The sequence below is a fragment of the Curcuma longa genome, unplaced genomic scaffold (assembly GCF_044706935.1).
Source record: "Curcuma longa cultivar G26 ecotype Majalengka, Jawa Barat unplaced genomic scaffold, ITB_CL_G26_1.1 contig_19794, whole genome shotgun sequence".
Classification (NCBI taxonomy): Eukaryota; Viridiplantae; Streptophyta; class Magnoliopsida; order Zingiberales; family Zingiberaceae; genus Curcuma; species Curcuma longa.
Genome location: NW_027431194.1, coordinates 38,706 through 60,220, shown reverse-complemented (window position 1 = coordinate 60,220; position 21,515 = coordinate 38,706). Strand labels below are relative to the sequence as shown.

General features: G+C 35.5%; 2 protein-coding genes across 2 annotated transcripts; one reads left to right on the top strand and one right to left on the bottom strand.

The window, feature by feature from the left end:
* Positions 1–324: 324 nt before the first annotated feature.
* LOC141817243 (uncharacterized) lies at positions 325–3,255 on the bottom strand. Its single transcript, XM_074704919.1, has 4 exons — positions 2,703–3,255; positions 2,417–2,608; positions 1,641–2,078; positions 325–965 (listed from the first exon to the last, which is right to left on the bottom strand). Exons 1-4 carry the CDS (start codon positions 3,253–3,255, stop codon positions 325–327), a joined length of 1,824 nt encoding a protein of 607 aa, XP_074561020.1.
* A 1,135-nt stretch (positions 3,256–4,390) lies between these two features.
* LOC141817246 (uncharacterized) lies at positions 4,391–9,429 on the top strand. The gene is made up of 3 exons (XM_074704925.1): positions 4,391–6,735; positions 8,248–8,558; positions 8,874–9,429. The coding sequence occupies exons 1-3, from the start codon at positions 4,694–4,696 to the stop codon at positions 9,224–9,226; spliced, it is 2,706 nt and encodes a 901-aa protein (XP_074561026.1). The 5' UTR covers positions 4,391–4,693; the 3' UTR covers positions 9,227–9,429.
* Positions 9,430–21,515: the final 12,086 nt, after the last annotated feature.

Here is a 21,515-nt window from a genome sequence, read left to right as displayed (position 1 = left end):
TTAGGCCCAGATACCGAACTGCTGCAGCAGTTTGGGGATAGAAAATAGAGAATAGATGAAGGGAAAAGCCAACTTCTTATTATCCAAAGACAAGCCAAACAAGCCTATAAATAGGCTTTTACAATAGACCATCTCAACATGAATAAATAAAATAAAAGACTCGGTTACCTAAAAACTCGGAACGACTCAGTTACCTAAAAACTCGAACAAACTTAACAGACTCGGACAAATTATCTAAATATTTAACACCCTCCCTTAAACTGAAGTCGGCAGAAATCAGTTTAAGAGAAAACAACAGCAGCACGTGAATAGACTCCAAGTAGATCACGTAACCTCAAATGTAGCTAACTTGAGAGGCTTGGTCTGTATATCTGCAACTTGATCTTCACTTCGGCAATAAACCAGTCTGATTGTTCCATCATTGCTTGCAACGGGAGCAAAAACTTCTGTATAATCAATTCCATACTCTTGCTTATATCCCTTAGCTACTAGACGCGCCTTATACTTGTCAACTTCACCATTTTCTTTTATTTTTGTTTTGAAGACCCACTTTACACCAATGGTTTTGTGTCCTTTTGGAAGATCAGTTAACTCCCAAGTATTATTTCTTTCAATGGCTTCAATTTCATCATCCATCGCCTTACGCCATTTTGCATCTTTGACGGCACTTTCAAAGGTTGTAGGATCACAATCTGAAAATAAAGCAAAATGTATAAGAGGATCATCACCTTGATCAATTCCAGTCACCTCATAATTAGACATCCATGCTGGTCTTCTTCGAACACGTTGTGGCCTTTGCGATTCTACTTCCATTGAACTTTGATCTGCTATAGGAGTATTTTGAGAGATTTCCTCATGTTGCTTATCCTCCATAGGTTGTTGTACTTTCTCATCATCATCAAGATCTGCTGGGATTTGTTGCTTATCCTCCATAGATTGTTGTACTTTCTCATCATCATCAAGATCTGCTGGGATAATTCTTTTAACACAATTTTGATTCCATGGCCAAGTGTCTTTTTCATCAAAAATAACATCACGACTTATAATGATTTTCTTAGTGCAAGGATTATATAATCTATAAGCTTTCGATGTATTACTTATACCAAGAAAAATGCATTTTTCACCTTTGTTGTCTAACTTCTTTCTCCTTTCATCTGGAATATGAGCATAAGCAATACATCCGAAAATCCGAAAATGATCAACCGTTGGTTTTCTTCCACTCCAAGCTTCCTCTGGTGTCATATTTTGAACAGATAATGTGGGACTTCTATTCAATATATGGATACTCCAATTAACTGCTTCTGGCCAAAAATTTTTAGGAATACCACTTGTCGTTAGAAGGCTTCGCACCATATTCATAATAGTGCGGTTCTTCCTTTCACATATACCATTCTGTTGGGGTGTGTAAGCAGCTGTAAGTTGTCTTTTGATTCCATGATTCTCACAAAAATTTGCAAATTCATGTGAGTTATATTCTCCACCACGATCTGTACGCAGAACTTTAATCGAATTGCCAATTTCTTTCTCGACAAGTACTTTATAATTTTTGAAAGCAGTAAGGGCTTCGGATTTTTCTTGCAAAAAATAAATCCATATTTTGCGACTATAATCATCAATAAAGGTAATTATGTATCTTTTACCTCCATTAGAATGTGGTGTTATTGGCCCGCAAATATCTGAATGGACAAGCTCCAATGCCGCCTTTGCTCTCCAAGATTTTCCCTGGGGGAATTGATTACGGTGTTGTTTGCTAACAACACATTCTTCACAAACTTGAGAAGGATTTGTAATTTGAGGAAGACCGATCACCATATTCTTTTGTTTTAGTGTTTTTAATCCACTAAAATTTAGATGTCCATAACGAAAGTGCCATAACCATGCCTCATCATCAGATTTTGCTGAAAAACATGAATGAGATGTTGTATGAAGATCAAGTGGAAACATATGATTGGCTGTCATGTTAACTTGCGCAATTAATCCCAACTTTGCATCTTGAATGCGACAAACTCCTTCTTTAATAGCAATTTCATATCCTTTTTCTTGTAGTTGACCCACACTAAGCAAATTAGTCTTTAAATCTGGCACAAAAAGAACATTAGAGATAGTATGGGTAGTATTTCCTTTTGCTTGTATGGTTACCTTTCCCTTTCCCATAACAGAAATTGTAGAGTTGTCGCCAAATTTGACAGAACTGCGAAAGGTTTCATCTAAGTCAGAAAATGTATCCTTCTCCCCACACATGTGGTTGCTGCAACCTGTATCTAAATACCATACATGTCGTTGAGTTTTCTCTTTCTCATGACATACCATCAAAAGAGACACTTCTTCTTCTTCTTCTTCTTCTTCTGCAAAGTTAGTCTGATCTCCATTTTGTTTATTCAAATTAGTGTAACATTCTGATCTATAATGGCCATACCTATGACATCGGTAACATTCAACATTGGACTTGTCTGCTGACTTTGTTCTATCAGTTGTTGAATAATAACCTCCACGTCCTCTTCTTTGAAAATAATTCTCTTGATGTTGATTTTGTTGTTGGTTTCCTTGATCGTTGTTGTATCTTCCTCCTCTTCCTCGACCTCTACCTCTTCCTCGTCCTCTATCACTTCTATAATTTGTAGAGTGATTTTCTGATAAAGCCTTCAATGCTTGCTCCTCTTTTTCATATTGATTGATTTTCTGCTCATGAACCAATAATGAACCTTGTAATTCATCAATTGAAAGTGTACTTACATCATTTGCTTCTTCAATGGCGCAGACAACAAAATTAAATTTTGGTGTCATAGATCGAAGGATTTTTTCGATGATGAGAACATCCTCTGTCTTGTCACCAAGGATCCGCATTTTATTGACGATTGTCATCGTTCTTGAAAAATATTCTGAAACTGATTCTCCTGATTTCATTCGGAGCATTTCAAACTCTGAACGAAGTGCTTGAAGCTGCTGCCTCTTAGCTCTTGTCGTGCCTTGGTACTTCTTTTTCATAGAATCCCAGATATCTTTTGCAGTATTCTTGCAGAGAATGGTTTCCAGAATTGAACGATCTATAGCTTGGAAGAGATAATTCTTTGCTTTAAGATCTTTCAATTGCTCTTCTGTTAGCGCAGCATCTTCTTTTGATTTTTCTACTCCAGAAATCACGACCGTCCAATATTCTTTGGACCTTAAGAAATTTTCCATGAGCATGCTCCAATGGTCATAGTGACCATCAAAGCGTGGAATTGCAGGTTGCACAAAATTACTTTCGGATGCCATTGAAGGAGATAATTCTGATACCTGGCACCGGCGTTGCGATTCCTCGCGTCTGCTTGCTGGCGATCGCCTTCGGCCTCTGATTCGAGATGGCCGGGCGAAAAAGACTTATGTGCTTGGGGCACAAGATAGAGCAGCTTCCAAAAAAAAAAAAAAAAATGATCTTCCACGTGGTCCACGTGATCAGAAATCAGACAAGGTTGATGTCAGGCAACGGTGATGAAATTGAACCAGCACGACCGCCAGGAGAAGGAGCTGCAGAATCGAAACTAGGGCCTCTCTCTTGACTTCGCCGCTCAACTTTAACGCCGGCGAACAGGTGACTCGGGTCGGCGAACAGGTGACTCGGGCTGATTTAGCTGAGGGCCGGTTGCCAGTTGATTGATGAGGCGAGTGGGATCCGGACGAGGAGGAACAAAAAAGGCCAAGGCTTCCAGATCCGTGCGCTCCTGCTGCTGCCTGCGACGGTACGAGGAAGACCTTTCCAGAGAACAGATTCCTCTTTTCCAGGTTCGTCACCCTTCTCCACTAACCTTTACCTTGCACTACAGTGCGCCATGCAAAGAAGGAGAAGAGGGTCTTGCACGCGCGATGAGAAGAAATCCTGTTCGCGTGCGAGAGAGAAGATGGCGCCGAAAAATTAACCTAATCGCTCTGATACCACTGTTAGGCCCAGATACCGAACTGCTGCAGCAGTTTGGGGATAGAAAATAGAGAATAGATGAAGGGAAAAGCCAACTTCTTATTATCCAAAGACAAGCCAAACAAGCCTATAAATAGGCTTTTACAATAGACCATCTCAACATGAATAAATAAAATAAAAGACTCGGTTACCTAAAAACTCGGAACGACTCAGTTACCTAAAAACTCGATCAAACTTAACAGACTCGAACAAATTATCTAAATATTTAACAAAAATATACAAGAGAGGATGGGTGTCGTTGTGTTAAACCACCTAGACTATAAAAAGGGTATAGCACTAGCCGGGTTGTCTAGCTTATCGCCTTCTCCGCGGTGTTTGATGAAAGCTGCGGCAGAGCCGAAGCGACTACACGAACAGTGAGGAGCACCGCCGCCGCTGGCGGTGGTTGTCGAGGCTTCCGACATGGTGCTTGGGATCTCGACGTCCAAGGTCAGAATCTGATAAAACCCTCGATCCACTCTGGTGCTAAGAATCCTCTTGTCTCGATTAATTTAGGGTTAGGGCGTGTTAGGTTTCCAACATGGATACACGGTTTCGACATTCTTCCTGAGTTTTTGTTTCATGTAATCCATGAATTCGTTCGTATCCTGTGATTTGCCCTCCCCGAGTGTTATCTCCCGATCTACAATAGTTCTCCCGGTGGATTTCGCTGCCTGATCGAGAAAAGGATCGGTTTTGTCTACGCCGTGAGTGCTTTTCGGTCCTTTTTGCCTACTGCTCTTGCAGTCTCCTCAGAAGATGCGCCGCGGAGTGCCTGCTGGAGGCGGACGAGCTGGACGGGACATGTCGCATACGGATGCCAATGAAGCCGGCAGCTTGAAGGACCATAGATCTGATTGGCGTCATGAGCAGTTCATACGTCGATCCCATCGAATCAGCGTAAGCCCTTCAAGCAGGGATAGACATCCTCGCTCACCCATCCGCCGGAGCACCTCCGCAGATCGCAGGGACTACGCCTCTAGGCGGCCTGATTATGGGAAGCAGCTCCATACTGACCCCACATCAACTCCCCATCGTCGCTACTTGCACTCACCCAATAGACGGGAAGGTTATGAACTACCACGTAGATTTATGCTGTCAAATGACTCCAATTTGAAACCAGAGCTGCCCTCTAACTCAAAAATGTCTCACATGATTGAAGATGAAGAATATCTCCTGAACGACAATGGTCTTCCAGGGGCTTCACATTTGGGGCTTGAAACTCAGAGCATGCCGTATCAAAAGCGGCTTATTTGGGATGATAGATCACCCCAAACTTTCTACTCACTGCCTGAAGATGTGAATTTCTCAACTGAAGCTGCTTTGCTCAAGCAAGAGAACACAGGAAGAAACAGAGTTCCATTAGATGTGGGGTTCCATGACTACCATGATCGACTGAGAAATCCATTCGATGAGAGACATGGAGTGAAAGCGTATATTAGTGATGCATCTTTTGCAACAACTCCAACGTTGAGGTCCTATGGTGGCGCCTCATCATCCAATCTTTCAAAAACTGATATGTTGAGCTTGTATGATGATCATCCTCACCAGCCTTCAGATGATTACTTAAGAGATGGTTCAAACAAGTATATAGATGGCACTTTTGACAGGATTGGGTATGTTCAAATGCAGATTTCTGAACCACTGAGAAGGAGCCCACTTAGTCCAGCTCGAATGGATCCTCATTACTTTGAGCATGACGGATTTAGCCAGAGAGAGCAAAGTAATCGTAGATTTCTTGTTTCAGATGAGATATATGAAAAAATACCATGGAGGTCTCACAATGACCATCACGACAAGGTAAGTTCATCTTTCAGGGATCGTGTAGGAGGTAGGATTGGAGAATTGGATGCTTCAAGAAATGTTACAAGTGAAAGTGGTCATTGGGATAAACAATATTATTTACACGAAGATGCAGAGTTGGAGTATCATGAGGTTAAGAACATTAAGGCTGACTTTTTGGAAGGTTCTTCTAGTGGGTATACTTCTGGATACAAAATAAAACCATCCCGAGTTCATCAATTAGCTACTGTTGAAGAAACATATACTTTAAGGTCTGTTGCTGGTCCTACTAGTTACAATGAAAGACCTACTAGTCCTACTTATTATGGTCATCGAGTGAATGTATATGGACAGGTTATCAGATCACCACAGAGGGAAGCTGATATGGACAATCTTTATGAATTACCATCTGAAAGAATAACTAGAAAACAGTATGTTTCTGATGGTGGCATAAGTGAACCTGATCCAAGAAGCCTTGTTTCCAACAATCGAACTGCCTGTCGATCAATTTCCTCAGCAGATGCTGCTGGTAATATATGGTCGGAGAGAAGGGATGAACAACAAGAGGCAATGCAATCTAAGCGCATTTCTACTGGGCATAACAAATATAAAACAGTTTCTCATAGAGTGTCTAGATCTGATGCTTGGCTGCCTGCTGGAGAAACTCTCAGACATCCTGAACATGGACATGGTACAAACATTAAAAAACGACTTAGGCCTGGTCCTTCAGAAGTTCATGGCTCATATAATTCTGAGAGAAGAAACGAATTTTTCAAATCCCACAAATCTTGGAAGAAGGACCTAGAAGAGCGGCATGAAGGTCATGCTCGTGATAGATATGTTTCTGATGATACTAGGACACAAACAAAGAGGGATCCAGTTGAAGGTTCTGAAGAATTTAAGCAGCAAGTCCACAAGTCCTTTCTTCGATTTCTAAAGTTGCTGAATGAGGATATGCAGCAACTTAAGAGATATCGCGAGCAAGGAAATGAGGGTCATCTTTGCTGCATCTGTGGCAGGTCTGTCTTCTTAATCTGTGGTAGCCTACTGGAAGTTGAATGCTTGGTCCAACTTCAACTGAGAAGTACTTGATTGACATATCATCAATTGCTTTCCAACATTATTACCATTAACTTAAATACCTTTCTTGCAACTGAATGGAGTTAGTATGCGGAATAAGCATACTGTTGTCTTGTCCTGCTATTTGATAAGGATTAAGGTTTTGCAGTATGAACTAATTTGTTTTAGTGGGAGGGAAGCCAAAAAAATGATATTGCCTATTGGATCTAGGTAATGCCATCCACTAACAAAGAAAGATGACTGTTTGTGGCAAATGATTTTCCTTAGAAGTTTGGTTGTTATTAACACAATATGGGTTAAACAAAGTTTTGTTTTGTGGAGATTGGTTATGGAAAATTGGAATTATGTCGATGGTAGTGATTGATCAGTCTTGCTACTTGTTTATAGTAGCGTAAATTTTCTGGAGTTCTTATTGTTATGTTTGTCCAAGTTACTAGATAGGATAGCAAGTAGTTTGAAGACTGCTATTTAAGTTGGACATTCATCACCCAAATACGAGCACAAATTTGTACTCTTCTTTCAGATTGGAGTATCAATAACATGATTTACTTCTGCTGTTCCAGAAAATTCTTAACACCATGAATCTGGACTTCACTCTCTAAACACAACTGGTAAGGTAGATGTTGAATTCCATGTAGTTTCACAACATTGCCTTGCCAATGATATCATTCCACCATGATGTAATATTGGCCTTCTGATGCCATATAAAATTCTGGTTGTTATTAATGTGAACTTTTTGGTACCATAAAAAATCATATGCCCGTATTGGATGCAAAATTTCATCTTTCCATCCTGCATAAGGAAATCTAATAGTGACACTGGGTTACAACCTTGGATGGCTGCATAATAATTGGGACAGCTTATCTCGTTGAGTTTGGTGGTGTCAAAGTTCATGACTTTGTTTTCTATTCATTCTATGATTTCATCTGACCACTGATCTTTTTGCCTTTTTGTTCGATTGGTAAGTCAGCTTTGACAAAAGCTAAATGACTGGAGAAGATATGTGAAGATGACACCAAGTAGTTGGGACAGATTTTAACTGTACACCTGGAATTCAACAGTTTGGTCAATTTCTTTGATTGTAATGATAGTTTCATTGAGATTTTCTGCATGTTGATGTTGATAATCATGATGCTAGGATTTTTAAACTGTCAGTAATTATTTGTTTACTTATTTGGGGTACAAACTATGTAACTAGCTCCGCTCAGATGGATCTGACCTTTTGGTGGGGTTAAGCTACATATATAATATAATTGTTCTATTCTAGTGCAAGTATTTCATTCAATGTCTGTGTGACACACAACAAATGCCATTAGCAACATGATGTGGAGAGAACACTACAAGATCGGAAATTAGGAATTTTTGCCATTGTTCAGGTGGATAGGGAATATGCTAAAACCTATTTGTTGTTTTACCTTTAACAATTTTCCTTTATTCGCCTTTTCATCCAGTACGACGGAGAAGTTTCTTGACACACACAGCTTGGTGAGTCACCTTTATCACTCTGGCAAGGTGGGTTTAAAGACAGAACATTTGGGTCTTCACAAAGCACTTTGTCTTCTTATGGGATGGAATTGGCTTGTGGCTCCTGACCAAGCAAGGACTTATCAGTCTGCTGCTGCTCCTGAAGCTAAGAATCTGAAAGAGGATCTCATACTCTGGCCTCCAGTTGTTATTTTCCATAATAACTCCACTGAGAAAAAGATCCGAAATAACAAGAATAATGTCCTGTCTATGGAAGGGATACAGGAAATACTTAGAGGTTAGTTTTATAAAACACCTTTTCCTTCACTTCTCTTAAAGCTGGATATTGCTACCGTTTTAGCTAGAGATCATTATGAATGCCTGCAAGTTCCAAAAATTTTTGCTCAAAAAAAGTTATTTGGTTATGTATTCGGTTCTCTTATAAATGAATAATGGAAACCACCTAGAGATAGACTATAAATGCATCGCGTTACATGAAAAATAAAGAAATACTCTTGTTACATGCACCATTTATTTTAGTTTTTGTTGATGCTGGAAAAGCCTTTAGTTTTTTTTTTTGTAACGTTTAATACTTGTGGTCTGCAAATTACAGAGTTGGGGATTGAGGTATTAAAAACAACAATTTGTAAAGGGAACCCATCCAATCAAAGTGTGTTCTCCATCAAGTTCTTCCCAACTTTTTCAGGGCTGCAAGAAGCAGAGAGGCTTCACAAACGACTTCTAGAAAATCATCGTGGCAGACAAGATTTTCTTCAGAGGTCTACCAACAAAAATAACCCAATCAGTGAAGGGGAAGCTTGCTTTAAGAAATTCCCTTCTCTTTATGGATACATGGGAATTGCAGAAGACTTGCCTAAGCTTGATTCAGAAACAATGAAACGGTGTTTGGTTAAGAGTAAGAGGGATATTGAGGCCATCGCCGATGCCCCGCTCAATTTGGATTGAATACCTGGAGGTTTATCTGTTTTGCTTTCCAACAGAACCTGAAAATGGTCAGCAAGGCTAGTTAGCAATTATCTGTCAGACATCTTTTGTTTAGAAAAGAAAACCACATTCCTATTCACAAAAGTAGTTCTGTATCTTAGTAATGTAACGAATATATTTTTGTTAAACTTGCTCTTCAGTTTCTCATATAAATATGATCTCAACTGAAGAACTTCGGTGCCACATACGGCAGGCGAGTTGGGCGGGCTTCTTTCAGGACTTTTGGAAGTTAAGATCTTATATTTTTGTGACTGTCTTGGTCGCCTAGACAGTGGATGATAACTTTGTTTTGCCAAGTATGCTAACTGTAGTCCTTAAAGTTATTGTTTTTTGCTGTAGTGAGAAATCTTTGCAAGGCCTTCGATGATGCATCGTCGTCCTCGAGCAGAATGTTGCATTCCAAGTTCATCAATCTGGAGTTGCCGGCATTCTCTGGTATGGTACAGAAGTTGTAGTTTTACATATTTCATTGGTTGCCACGGTTGTCCTTAGCTAAAAATTATTATTTATCATTAACATTTTAAAGATAATTTAGAACTATAACAATTTATAGTTGAGAGGCAAGTGTAATTTTGATCAAAATATGTTGGATTGGATACAAAATTAATGTCGAATATTCTATAAGTATACAATAACAATTAAATTTTATCTTCCTAGATGAAGTTAGTGATATAATTATCTCTTACTAGATGGGGTTAGTATTGATTATATTATTGAATTATACTTTATTATATTATTATATATATTTAAATAAATTTTATTTTAATTAATTTTTTTTTCTTTTTCATTTGATATGTATATTTGTCGTAATTTTATATCATTTAATTGAAATATTTATTGATCATTTAAGTATAATATTTGTATTATTTAAACATGTCTTTAAGAGTTTTTAATTGTGTAAATTATTGGGCCATCATTTGTTTGGGTAATCTATTAGAAAATATAAAAGTTCAACTAATTAGAATAATTATTTTCTAATTTGATATCTTAATTAATTAAAATAATTACTAGAGTTCATTGTAAGCTCAATAAATTGCTAGTTATATAACTTGGTTTTCAACTAATTAGATTAATTATGTGAATGCATTTGTTAATTTATAAAACTCCACTTAACTTATAATTTGATACAGAGAGTCTAGAGGTATGTGTTTGTTAATTGGAACTCTATATAATTTAATTATTAACCATATTATTAGACAAATAATGTACTTGTTAATATCTCAAATGTGCCTAGCACCTTCAAAGATCCTAGTTTAACTTAAACATAATTTAATTAATTCTTAGTTTCTATTGTCATCTTAATAATTAATTAGGCCAATCTTAATTCTAAGTCTATTCTTATTAAATTGTAATGTGAATATTTTTTTCATTTTATTCATAAATAATAATGAAAAATGTAATGACAAATTATAATATATCTCAAGTAAATTATACAATTACCAATTAAATTACCTAACAAAATAATTTTCAACAGCAAAACAAACTAAGATCTCTTATATTGTTCACAGAGAGCTTGATGTCCCTAGATAATGATGTAGTGGTAAAGTACTCAGTAGTTTACTTAAGTATTTATATTGTTCGAATCTGAGTTATGCCGTACTGTAGAGTATGTTTTCTAATGAAATGAAAATCTAAGACGTTAATTGTTGAATGCGGAGCCGTATGCGAGTTTGGATTTACCTTAATAGCCGATGGAAAATTTCCGTAGAATCGGATCGATCATCTCTAAAATTAATCAGATTATAAAAACTAAATACCTGAATTATTAACAAAAAGCTCGATTAAACAATGAAAAAAATGTATGGGTATATGAAGCATCTAAATCTAACACTCCAAATTGATGGCTAAATTCCTTTGGCTACATCTTCTTGTTTTCTTGATTCTTGACGTAAAGTTGGATCTTGCAGGATTTGTCTATATATAAAACTCTGAGCAACTCTATCAATTTGCCTAAATATTTTAATCGAAGTGAATATGAATTTATTTAATTGTAAACTTAGTGAATATTTATCTGTATATAATTAATTTGCAGGTATATGAATCAACGACTTGAACTGGTAGAGTTCTATACGGCGATGTGAAACTATTGTCTCACTTCGGATAATAGACTTATCATTTTGGTACCGTTGTTGCCGACTTAATTTATCGGTTGTCGAGTTATTTCTTTAAATATTAAGACATTTCTTAAGGTAACATTATCCCTATGGATAAGAGTTTTATGTTTAAAGGGAAAGCGATACCTTTTTTTCCTTAAGACGATATTGTCTCGTTTAAATATTCATGATCGATTGTCAATCACCTCCTAAGATACAAACTTAGGATTTGAAATAAAAGCCACTGAGATATAGCTAAGTTAGTTACGATAGAATAAACTTATAAAAGAGGATAAGGGTTCGAATCTCGACGAAGCCGAGCAATACATTCCTCTGTCGTGACTAATTTCAGTTTCTCGATTTACCTCTTCACATATGTTTATAGGGCCGACTATATGGAATCACTAAAGTAAAAAAAAAAAGAGAATTCACAATTTAGTGTTGAGTGAGTTAAAGGAGAAGTGAGATTCCTTTGACGAGGACAAAAGGTTTTTCTCAAAAGGTGAATAGTCATTTTTATTATTAATTCATTAATTAAATAAATAATATTGCTATCGATTAATTAATATATCTATTAATTAATTTTTAATGATTAATCGAGAAAAGTTGATTTATTCATATAATTTTTGAAAATTAAGTTCAATTTCCTTACCCCTATCCCAAGTGTATTGATATTCATGTATATGCTTGAGTTAGCATTTATGTATTCATATTGATGAACCTAATTGATGTGTAAGCTAATTCTTTCGTTCGATCATATTAGATCAACTTTTATTACTCGAATAATCTTAGATATTAATTTTTCATTTGTTCAAGAAACTAGTTTAAGACGGTATACTCATAAAATAATCTTTGATGTCTATATTTGATTATTGGTTATGGAAACTAATTTTTTAATAATCCCTAATATGAATAAAAATTATAGATAAGTTATAAATCTCAAACAAGAATAATAAATATTGGATCACAGGAGATGATTTGTGACTTTGAACCTTCAACAGTGGAATATATTCAGATTTAATTGGTTATTCAATTAATTATGTCTTGAATTGTTTAATCGTTAGTGTAAATTAAGATGATCATATCCACATAATAGCCCCTAGGCTTCTATTAGTTCATGTTATGTTTGTTTTGGCCATGGACAACAATTGATAATTCATAAGTGTTTACAATTTTGAAATGATCTTCACTTTGCACTTATACAGATGATCTCCTATCAAGAGTATTCTGCAATACCTCATTATATTCTTTGCCATATAATATAGGAATCTAAGTGTCTTTGCTCACCCTCTACCTATTTTGCATGTGATACTCTTTTATCCTCGGGAATGACTTGGAGTAATTACTATTATGTGGTTTGAATCTTGTAGCTTAGTTGTTTTTTTTTTATAATCTAGGTATTCAGACCTTTACAGACCCAACTAATCTTGGAGGTGGGCGGTGTTAGGATCGGTGCGAGCTAGGAGGGGTGAATAGTTTCGATTAAGTTGCAGTTGCATAGTGGAAACTTGAAGCAAACTTATAACGTGACGACAATGCTAACTCGCTTGGTTTACCGCCTCTCAAAACGACTACATATAAGACTTAGTCCTAACGATTATCACCATTATCCTTCTCTTTTATAGGATTGTTGTTGGATTGATTTTTGTCTATCAACCAACTGATCTTACCCATCAGTCAATTGATCCATTGTAGATTTGAATGTTATTTTGACCTATCAGCTCAACGATTCCATCCACCTCAACATCATTCAATTGTCAATCACTATTAGTCGACTGTTACCTAAGCAATCGAATCTTACAATCGAATTCTGAATATTTTATTTGCTCGAACAATGACACCAGTCGAATGCCATTTACCATCATTCGATTGTTGTGGGCCCGAGTTCGTGTAATCCAACCCGAGCCCAAGTGGATTGCGGTTGCGATGAAACGTCGAAGCCTGTGGCAAAGTGTCGATGTCCGAGCCCAAGTGGGTCATGTCGACTGTCGTGTCCCAACCTCGAGTCGGCTACGATTGAATACCATGCCCCACCCTGAGTGGGTCGTAGTCGACTGTCAAGTCTGGGTCCTACCCTACTATTGTGTCTCGAGCCTGAGTTTGTCCCACTAACTGTCAGGTTTGGAGCCCGAGTAGGTCTTGTCGACTATGGGGTCCCAACTCCTAGTCTGGACATTGACTCGAGCCCCAAGCTTGAGTGGGGTTCCCGAGTGCCTACTCGGCTGAACATCGACTCCCGTATGCACCCGAGTGGGTTATTGGGCACTCGCCCGAGCACCCTGAGTTCCCATGCGCCGACTCTCGTGTGAGTTCGAGTTAGAGTGGGTTGTTGGCATTCACCTGAGCACCCTGAGTTCAATGCATAGACTCTCGCGCACCCCTGAGTCATAGTGGGATGTTAGGCACTCGCCCAAGTATTTGGTAGCAGTTCATGCACATGCTGCTACTACTACGCCGAGAAGATCTATCTTAAAGTTATCAGTATAATCTACTTGTTTGCATTTATGTTAAGAAGGATAGTAGCTTGTTACTATCTTCTTCATCTTTTGTACGCCTTCTCTTCTTCTTTGAAAGTTTTCAGAGAGAAGGATACTAGTGAATTGCCCAATCAAAAACGGTGCAAGGGATCGTGAGCCATAGAGTAGCAGTCGTTAGATTGTGAACCAAGTAATCGCCTGATTCTTATTTCGGAAGAATGATTCGACGAGAGAATAGATACATAATCTTAGATCTCGATGCTTCTTTTATAGGCTTCATCGGGTCAAATGAGCCCCATTCAATCAATCGAACCTTTCAGGCAACTAGACCATAATGTTTCTTTATGTGCTCTGATTGAATCCAATCAATCTCGTGAAATCCACTGTTCGATCCACTAATCCTCTTGATCAGTCGACTAATTCCAAGAATTTCCTTCTCTATTAGATCCGATATGCACCTTCCAAAGTTGTTCGGTCGACTGAACCTCTTGATCAGTCGACTAAACGTGTTTCCTTCTTTACTAGATATGGTTCAGATCTTTACTTATCTTAATGGATCGGTCGACTGAACTACTAGGTTTGATCGATTGAACTCTTAAATTTTGGAGAACTTTAAGTTAGTACAAATACAAAGATAGAAATCCTATAAAATAGAGTTAGAATAGTTTATATATGCATAGATTATTTGATAGTTTAGATTGTCTTATCTCGACTTAGAAACCTCCATTGATTTCTTCAGTTAGATCAATGCTTAAGGTTGTTCCGACCTGGACACGCTCTCACTGCCTTCAATATGATAGAAATAGTAATGCAAAACATTGTGCTTAGATCGACTAAATATGTTGTTGACCAAAAACCTTATTTCAGTCATACTTGTTTAAAGTTTACTCCTCTAAGACTTCTCACTATGTAAGGTTCACTCCCTTAGGATTTTTCTTTTACTTGGAATTCATTCCACCAAAACTTCTCACTACCTAAGGTTCACTCCCTTAGGATTTTTCTCTTGCTTAGAGTTCACTCTTTCAAGATTTCTCACTACCTAAGGTTCACTCCCTTAGGATTTTTCTCTTGCTTAGAGTTCACTCTTTCAAGATTTCTCCCTACCTAAGATTCACTCCTTTAGGATTTTTCTTTTACTTGGAGTTTACTCCTCCAAGACTTCTCATTATCTGAGATTCACTCCCTTAAAAATTTCATTTTATTTGGAGTTTACTCCTCCAAGACTTCTTACTACCTGAGGTTCACTCTCTTAGAAAATTTTCTCTTGCCAAGCATCCGATCACCCCTTACTTACTTGAGCTTTTCCCTTTCCAAGCATATGGTTAATCTTGACCTGCTTGGACTTTGCTCTTTGCCAGCTATTCGATTAACCTTAACCTAACTAGATTTTATCCTTGCTAATCATCCAGTCAATCTTAACTTTACTAGATTTTACCCTTACTAGTCATCCGATCAACTTTGACATGATTAGACATCTCACTTGATTAGATTAACCTTAACCTAACTAGACTTCTCACTTGATTAGGTTAACCTTGACCAGACTCTATTAAATATATTGTCAAACAAATATCAAAACCCTGGAGGTTGATTGCACCAACATAGTTCTCGTGCGTCGACTCTCGTGGGCACCCGAGTCTGTGTGGGTTATTGGGTACTCCCCCCAGCACCCTGAGTTCCCCAGACCTCCGAACTTCGAATTCAGGTTTTCATCCTTTTCAAGGCTGAATTCTCATCTTGCATGGTATCCGATTAACCTCAACCTATCAGATCTTCATTTGTTCAATATTTGGTCCACCTTGACCTACTAAGACTTTCCGTTGCTTAATATCCGATCACCTATTGGGTGATTTGGTTTATATAAGTTCTTAAATCCTGCGGGTTGAGCTACGTATACTTCTTTTTTAATAAATCCATTTAAAAAGGTTAATTTTATATTCATTTGAAATAATTTAAAACCTTCATGGGGGCGAAGGCTAATACCATTCTAATTGACTCAAGTTTAGCTACAAGGGCATAGATCTTATCATAGTCTAATCCTTCTACTTGACTAAACCATTGGGCTACTATGTAAGCTTTATTTCTAGCGACTTCACCTTTTTCATTTAATTTATTTTTAAATACCTATCTTGTTCCTATAGTGGTTTTATCACTTGGTTTAGATACTAGATTAGATACTTGATTTCTATCAAATTGAGCTAACTCCTCTTGCATGACTATAATCCAGTCTGGATCAAGTAGGGTTTCATCTATAGTCTTCGGTTCTATTTTAGAGCTTAGGGCTATTTGACTTAGATTTTGATGAGTTGATCTAGTTCGAACTCTTTCATTTGGATTACTTATAATTTGTTCAATTGGGTGGTTTATATTGGACCTAGATGTTCTTTGTTTTTCAACTTGTTGAGTTCTTGATTAACCTTCATCTAATTCATGTATATTTCTCTTTATATATGTTGCCACTATTTTTAACCATTTCGGCTTAAGTTTTTTATTTAGTTGATTAGTTGAGTTTCTTCATCAAAAATTATATTTGAAGTTTCTTTAATTTTAAGAGTTTTCTTATTATAGATTCTATATCTTCTACTATAGTTGCATATCCTACAAAAATTCTCTTTTCAACTAGTTTAAGATATATGCTTTGCATCCAAATATTTTAAAATATTTTATTGAAGGAGTTTTTCTATAAAATTGTTCATAAGATGTTTTTTATTGTATTTTATTTATATATATTCTATTTTGAATACAACATGTTGTATTAATAGCTTTTGTCCAAAAATATTATGGTAAATTATATTCATTTAAAATAGTTCTAGCAGCTTCAATTAGTGTTTGATTTTTTCTTTCAACTAGACCATTTTATTATAGTATTCTTGGTCATGAGAATTCATGTTTGTACCCATTAGTTAAACAAAATTTTTAAACATGTAATTGTCAAATTTTCCTCTATGATCACTTTTTTCTTAATTTTACTACTCATTTCATTTTCTATTTGTTTGATAAACATGAATTTGGATTTCTAATATTTCATCTTTATTTCTTAGGAAGTAAGTCCAAATAAATTTTGAGAATTCATCTATTACTAGATAATATTGACTATCATTTAATGATTTTACTTTATTACTTTTAAATAAATCTATGTGAATTCTTTCTAATATACAAGTAGTTTGATTTAAGTTGATTGGTTTGTGAGTGGATCTAACTTATTTTCCCTTTTTTCACACATCACAGGTTAAATTATTAGGTTAAATTAACTTTGATAAATCTCATATTAAACTATTTGTACTTATTTTTAATATATGTCTTAGGTGAATATAACACAATCTTCTATGCCATAATTTAATTTGCTCTTGTTGTACAATGAAGCACATATTTGAGGATGATGGACTGATGGTAAGCTAATAATGTAAATGTTATTTTTTCTAATTCGTAGTAAGGTTAATTCTGATTCTTCAATAGATTTAATAATACATTTACTAGAATAAAACTTAACCCTATAATCAGTATCACAAAGTTGGCTAATACTGAGTAGATTAAAGTTCAAAATTTTAACGTATAAACCATTTTAATAAAGAATTTTGAATTTAAATTTATGTTATTAGACAAAGTACCCTTAATTTTTCATTGTTCTCGAAACAAACAGTTGCCATTTTCTTTAGCTTAAAGTGATAAAAATATTTCTTTATTTTTGATCATGTGTTTGGAACATCTAATGTCTAATATCCATTTGTGTTGTACTTGCCTTTTTCAGATTTTTGAGTCTGCCTCGACTATACAGGTTGTGCAACACATTCGATCTGGTTCAGTTTCTTTATTTTGAGTTGTTAATTTTTTTTCAGAGATCCTTTACAGCCTTAAATGGTTCAACTTTCTCAAATTGAGCTTGAGTTAGATCACAAAGAATAATGTTGGTTGCTTTTACGTTTGTTTGAGCCTCTTGCATAGTTTTACTTGTCCATGACTCAAATTTGCATAGTTCATCTTTTGAATCTCTGGGTAGGTCAACTCCTTGTTTAATAATTTTTCAACAATTTGAATCATTATTAGGACTGTAATGCAGGAGGATTCAAAGATTTTTTTTAGAGTTTTGTTTCATCTTGTATATTTTTAGAATTTTGAGCTCGTTTAGCATTTTTAAAAATTTAAGTTTATTAAAATATTTTCTTTTTTATTAGATTTTTTCCTTTTTTGTATTTTAAGATTTTAAATTTATTTAGTTGATGTTTAAAAAATAAATTTTTTAGATTAATAATATTTTTTGATATTACTATTTATTTTCTTATTTTTAATATTTGTCTAGATGTTGAATCTTTTGATAAATTGTCTTTGATTGGTAAAAGTTCTTGGAATTTTCCAATTCCTAAGAAGGGTGTTGTTGAGGCACCATCCAACTCAGATAAAACCCGGACTCTTGAAGTATTGCTTTTAACTCTTGGGACATAGTTGAGTTGGTTAGTATGAGACAGACTTGCTGAAGTGGACAATGGTCGAATTTCGGTGAAGCTGAGGCAATGTTCTCCCCTGTAGTGACCAACTATAGCTTTTTGATTTACCTCCTCACAGATGGTCGTGAGACCGACCGTGTGGAACCGCTGGAGTGACAGATTCCATCTTTTGCTGAAGAAGGGGCTGCATTTATGAATAAGCTTCAATCGGCTAAAGCACCTGTTTCTTTCTACACAGAGAGTGGCACTAATGCCTCCCAATCATCTACTGAGATGCTAGTTTCTTTTCTTCTAGTTCTGGAGATTATCAAGCAAATAAACCTGTTCATCACAGTGACACAACACTATCTTTTTTGAAGAGAATGATCTCAACTTTCACTTGCCAGGTGTACAAAGTTTGATATTATCGTTGATGCTCTGGAATCTGCAATCTCATTTCAGCAAAAGATGAAATCTGTCATCCCAGTAGCTCCACATAATCGACCCCACAATCATCTATGAGGAGGTAAATCGAGAAGTTGCAGTTGACCATGACGGAGGAAGGCATTGCTTCAACTTCGTTGAGATTCGACCCTTGCCCACTTTAGCAACTCTGTTCCGTCATAACTAACTCAACTATGCCCCGGTGGCTGGAATATGCAACCTCAGCTTCTATTCCCTTTGCTATTATTTTCCAAAATAAATGAAGAACATCTTAAGGATAATTTGCATAATACCATTCCAACAACCATGTTGGATGACTTTTTTCAAAGGCCCCGTGATTGTTAGATACAATCAAAATTTCACATTAGAAATACATGGAAAAGATCATGAGATTATAAGATAGAAATATCTATATTGGTATGAGACTTTTTGAGTAAAGTCCAAAAATAAAATTATGAAGACTTGGGTCAAAAGTAGACAATATCATATCGTTGTGGAGATATCTGTGAATTTCATCTGTTCTAACAGTGGTATCAGAGCATGATCTATGTGGAACCATATGGGGATTCTCAAGAAAAATAAAGGAATGATTGGGGGACTCCTAGTAAGGGTTTGTTGGGACCGTTAAGAGGGCGGGTCCATTGGGACTCGGACTAGTAAGAGGCCTGTTGGGATGGTTAACAAGATGGGTCCGTTGGGACCCGAACTTGTAAGGAGTTTGTTAGAACCGTTAAGGAGCTCCCAGTGGTTCTTTATTTAAGGGAGAGATTGTTGGGATACAATCAAAGTCTCACATTGAAAATACATGAAAAATATCCTAGAATTATAAGATGGAAGATATCTATATTGATATGAGACCTTTTAGATAAAGTTCAAAAATAAAACTATAAGGGTTTGAGTTCAAAGTGGACAATATCATATCATTGTGAAAATATATATAGATTCTATCTATTCTAACAGTGACCTGATAAATGTTGGTGTTCTTCATCATCAATCATCTCACTAATGGGAATGAGCAAATGAAGCATGTTAACCCCCAACAAAATTTTCATGATTCATGACCCTCAAAACTTTCTTGAAAACCTTGTTCCTCATGACGTTTACCATGTTAATGCCCCCGTATTGATCCTACTTCCTATCACTTGATGTCACAGTAGTTGCCAATTTGAAGAAACTTTGCGCAACAATTGCCCCATCAAGGTTGGTTTGAGTTTTGTTCAAAATGATGAGAAAGATCACAAGAAATTTTTTTTTTCATATGGTAGATTACCTGAGGAGGTAGTACATGTCATATTGGAGGACAATACGGAGAAGAAGCTTCTTAAAGATGAGGAAGAATTTAAATATGCGGTTTTTTAACTTACGGATACAAAAGTCTAATAATTGATAGTAAATTTTACTGATCTTCCTCCTGAGTGATCATTTGACACTATTTTAAATTTGAAGATGAGTTTTTTCAATCTAGGACGACGAAGATTTTATTTTATTTTTATAGTTATTTTTGTTTTTTATATTTTTAAAATTTTGAGTCCGTTTAGGATTTTTAAGATTTTAAGTTAGTTAAATTTTTTTTTCCTTTTTTGTAAAGATTTTTTGTGTCTTAGAATTTTAGATCTATTTAAGTAATTATTTAATTAATATTTTTAAAAAAATTTTGGATTAATAATATTTTTCTGTATTATCATTTATTTTTTTATTTCCTATAATAGGTTTTAGAAGATTGATTTCAATTGTTCACATTCGAATCAATAGAATCAATACTGCCAGTAGAATAATCGTTATTCCGCTCGGGATCAGATTGACTTCATCCTTCTAATAGATAAAGTTATTGTCATTGAAGAGAGGAGGATGAATTGCGTTATAATCTTCTTGCAAGGCTATTGAGCTTAAGGTTGTAAATTGGTTTTGGTTGAGTTAGAGTTAAGTCTTTAGGTTGAGTTGGTATCTTATCTAGTGCATCTAGTCAAGTGAAATTAGTTGAAGCTAACTCATCTCATTTTAAACTAGTTAGACAAAGAGATTATATTGAAACTAGTCAAATTCAAAATTCTTACTTTAATTTTCTTTAAGAAAATTATTATTATTTTAATATTCAAGAAAACTTTTGTGCCTCATCACCATCTGAAAGCTAGTTAGAAATTTTTTATTTAACTAACTGAAAATAAAATCTGATGAATTTTACATTTTCTATCGTGTATATTAGATCTTTAGTTCACTATAATAAATTTGACATTTTATGATAAATTAACGACCAAATCAACATTCAATTCAGATTTTGCTTAGTCATTTGATTTGTTGGCCTTGATCAAGATCACTCTTTCTTAGACATGTTTATGTCATAGATTAAGGGATGACACTTGACTACTAAAAAGTTTGACTTAACTGGATTTATAAACTTTGGCCTCCATTAAGATTCATAAAACCTAGAGGAGAAGGTTCAGGAAAAGTTGTTGACCTAACAAATACAGATAAAATTACTATTTTTATTTTATCAATCTTATTAAGTTTATACATGCAACCGTTAAATTGTAGCAAAAGATCTTAACAAAATCACTACATAAATCAAGAGAGAGATGAGATAATCTTAAACGATCATAATCGTCTTAGAGAATATAATACTATGTTTCTTCTATATTATAGTAGCAATCATCCATTTTTTTTATAATTCAAGTATCTAATCTTTACTTGATTAATTTTAAAGATAGACGAACTTTTCTCTTGATTTGTCTATCTATGTATATTTAAAGATCAAACTCCAGTATATTCATTTTACTGAAATTTAAATTATGATATTCTTATTTATTCTCTTACGTATTTT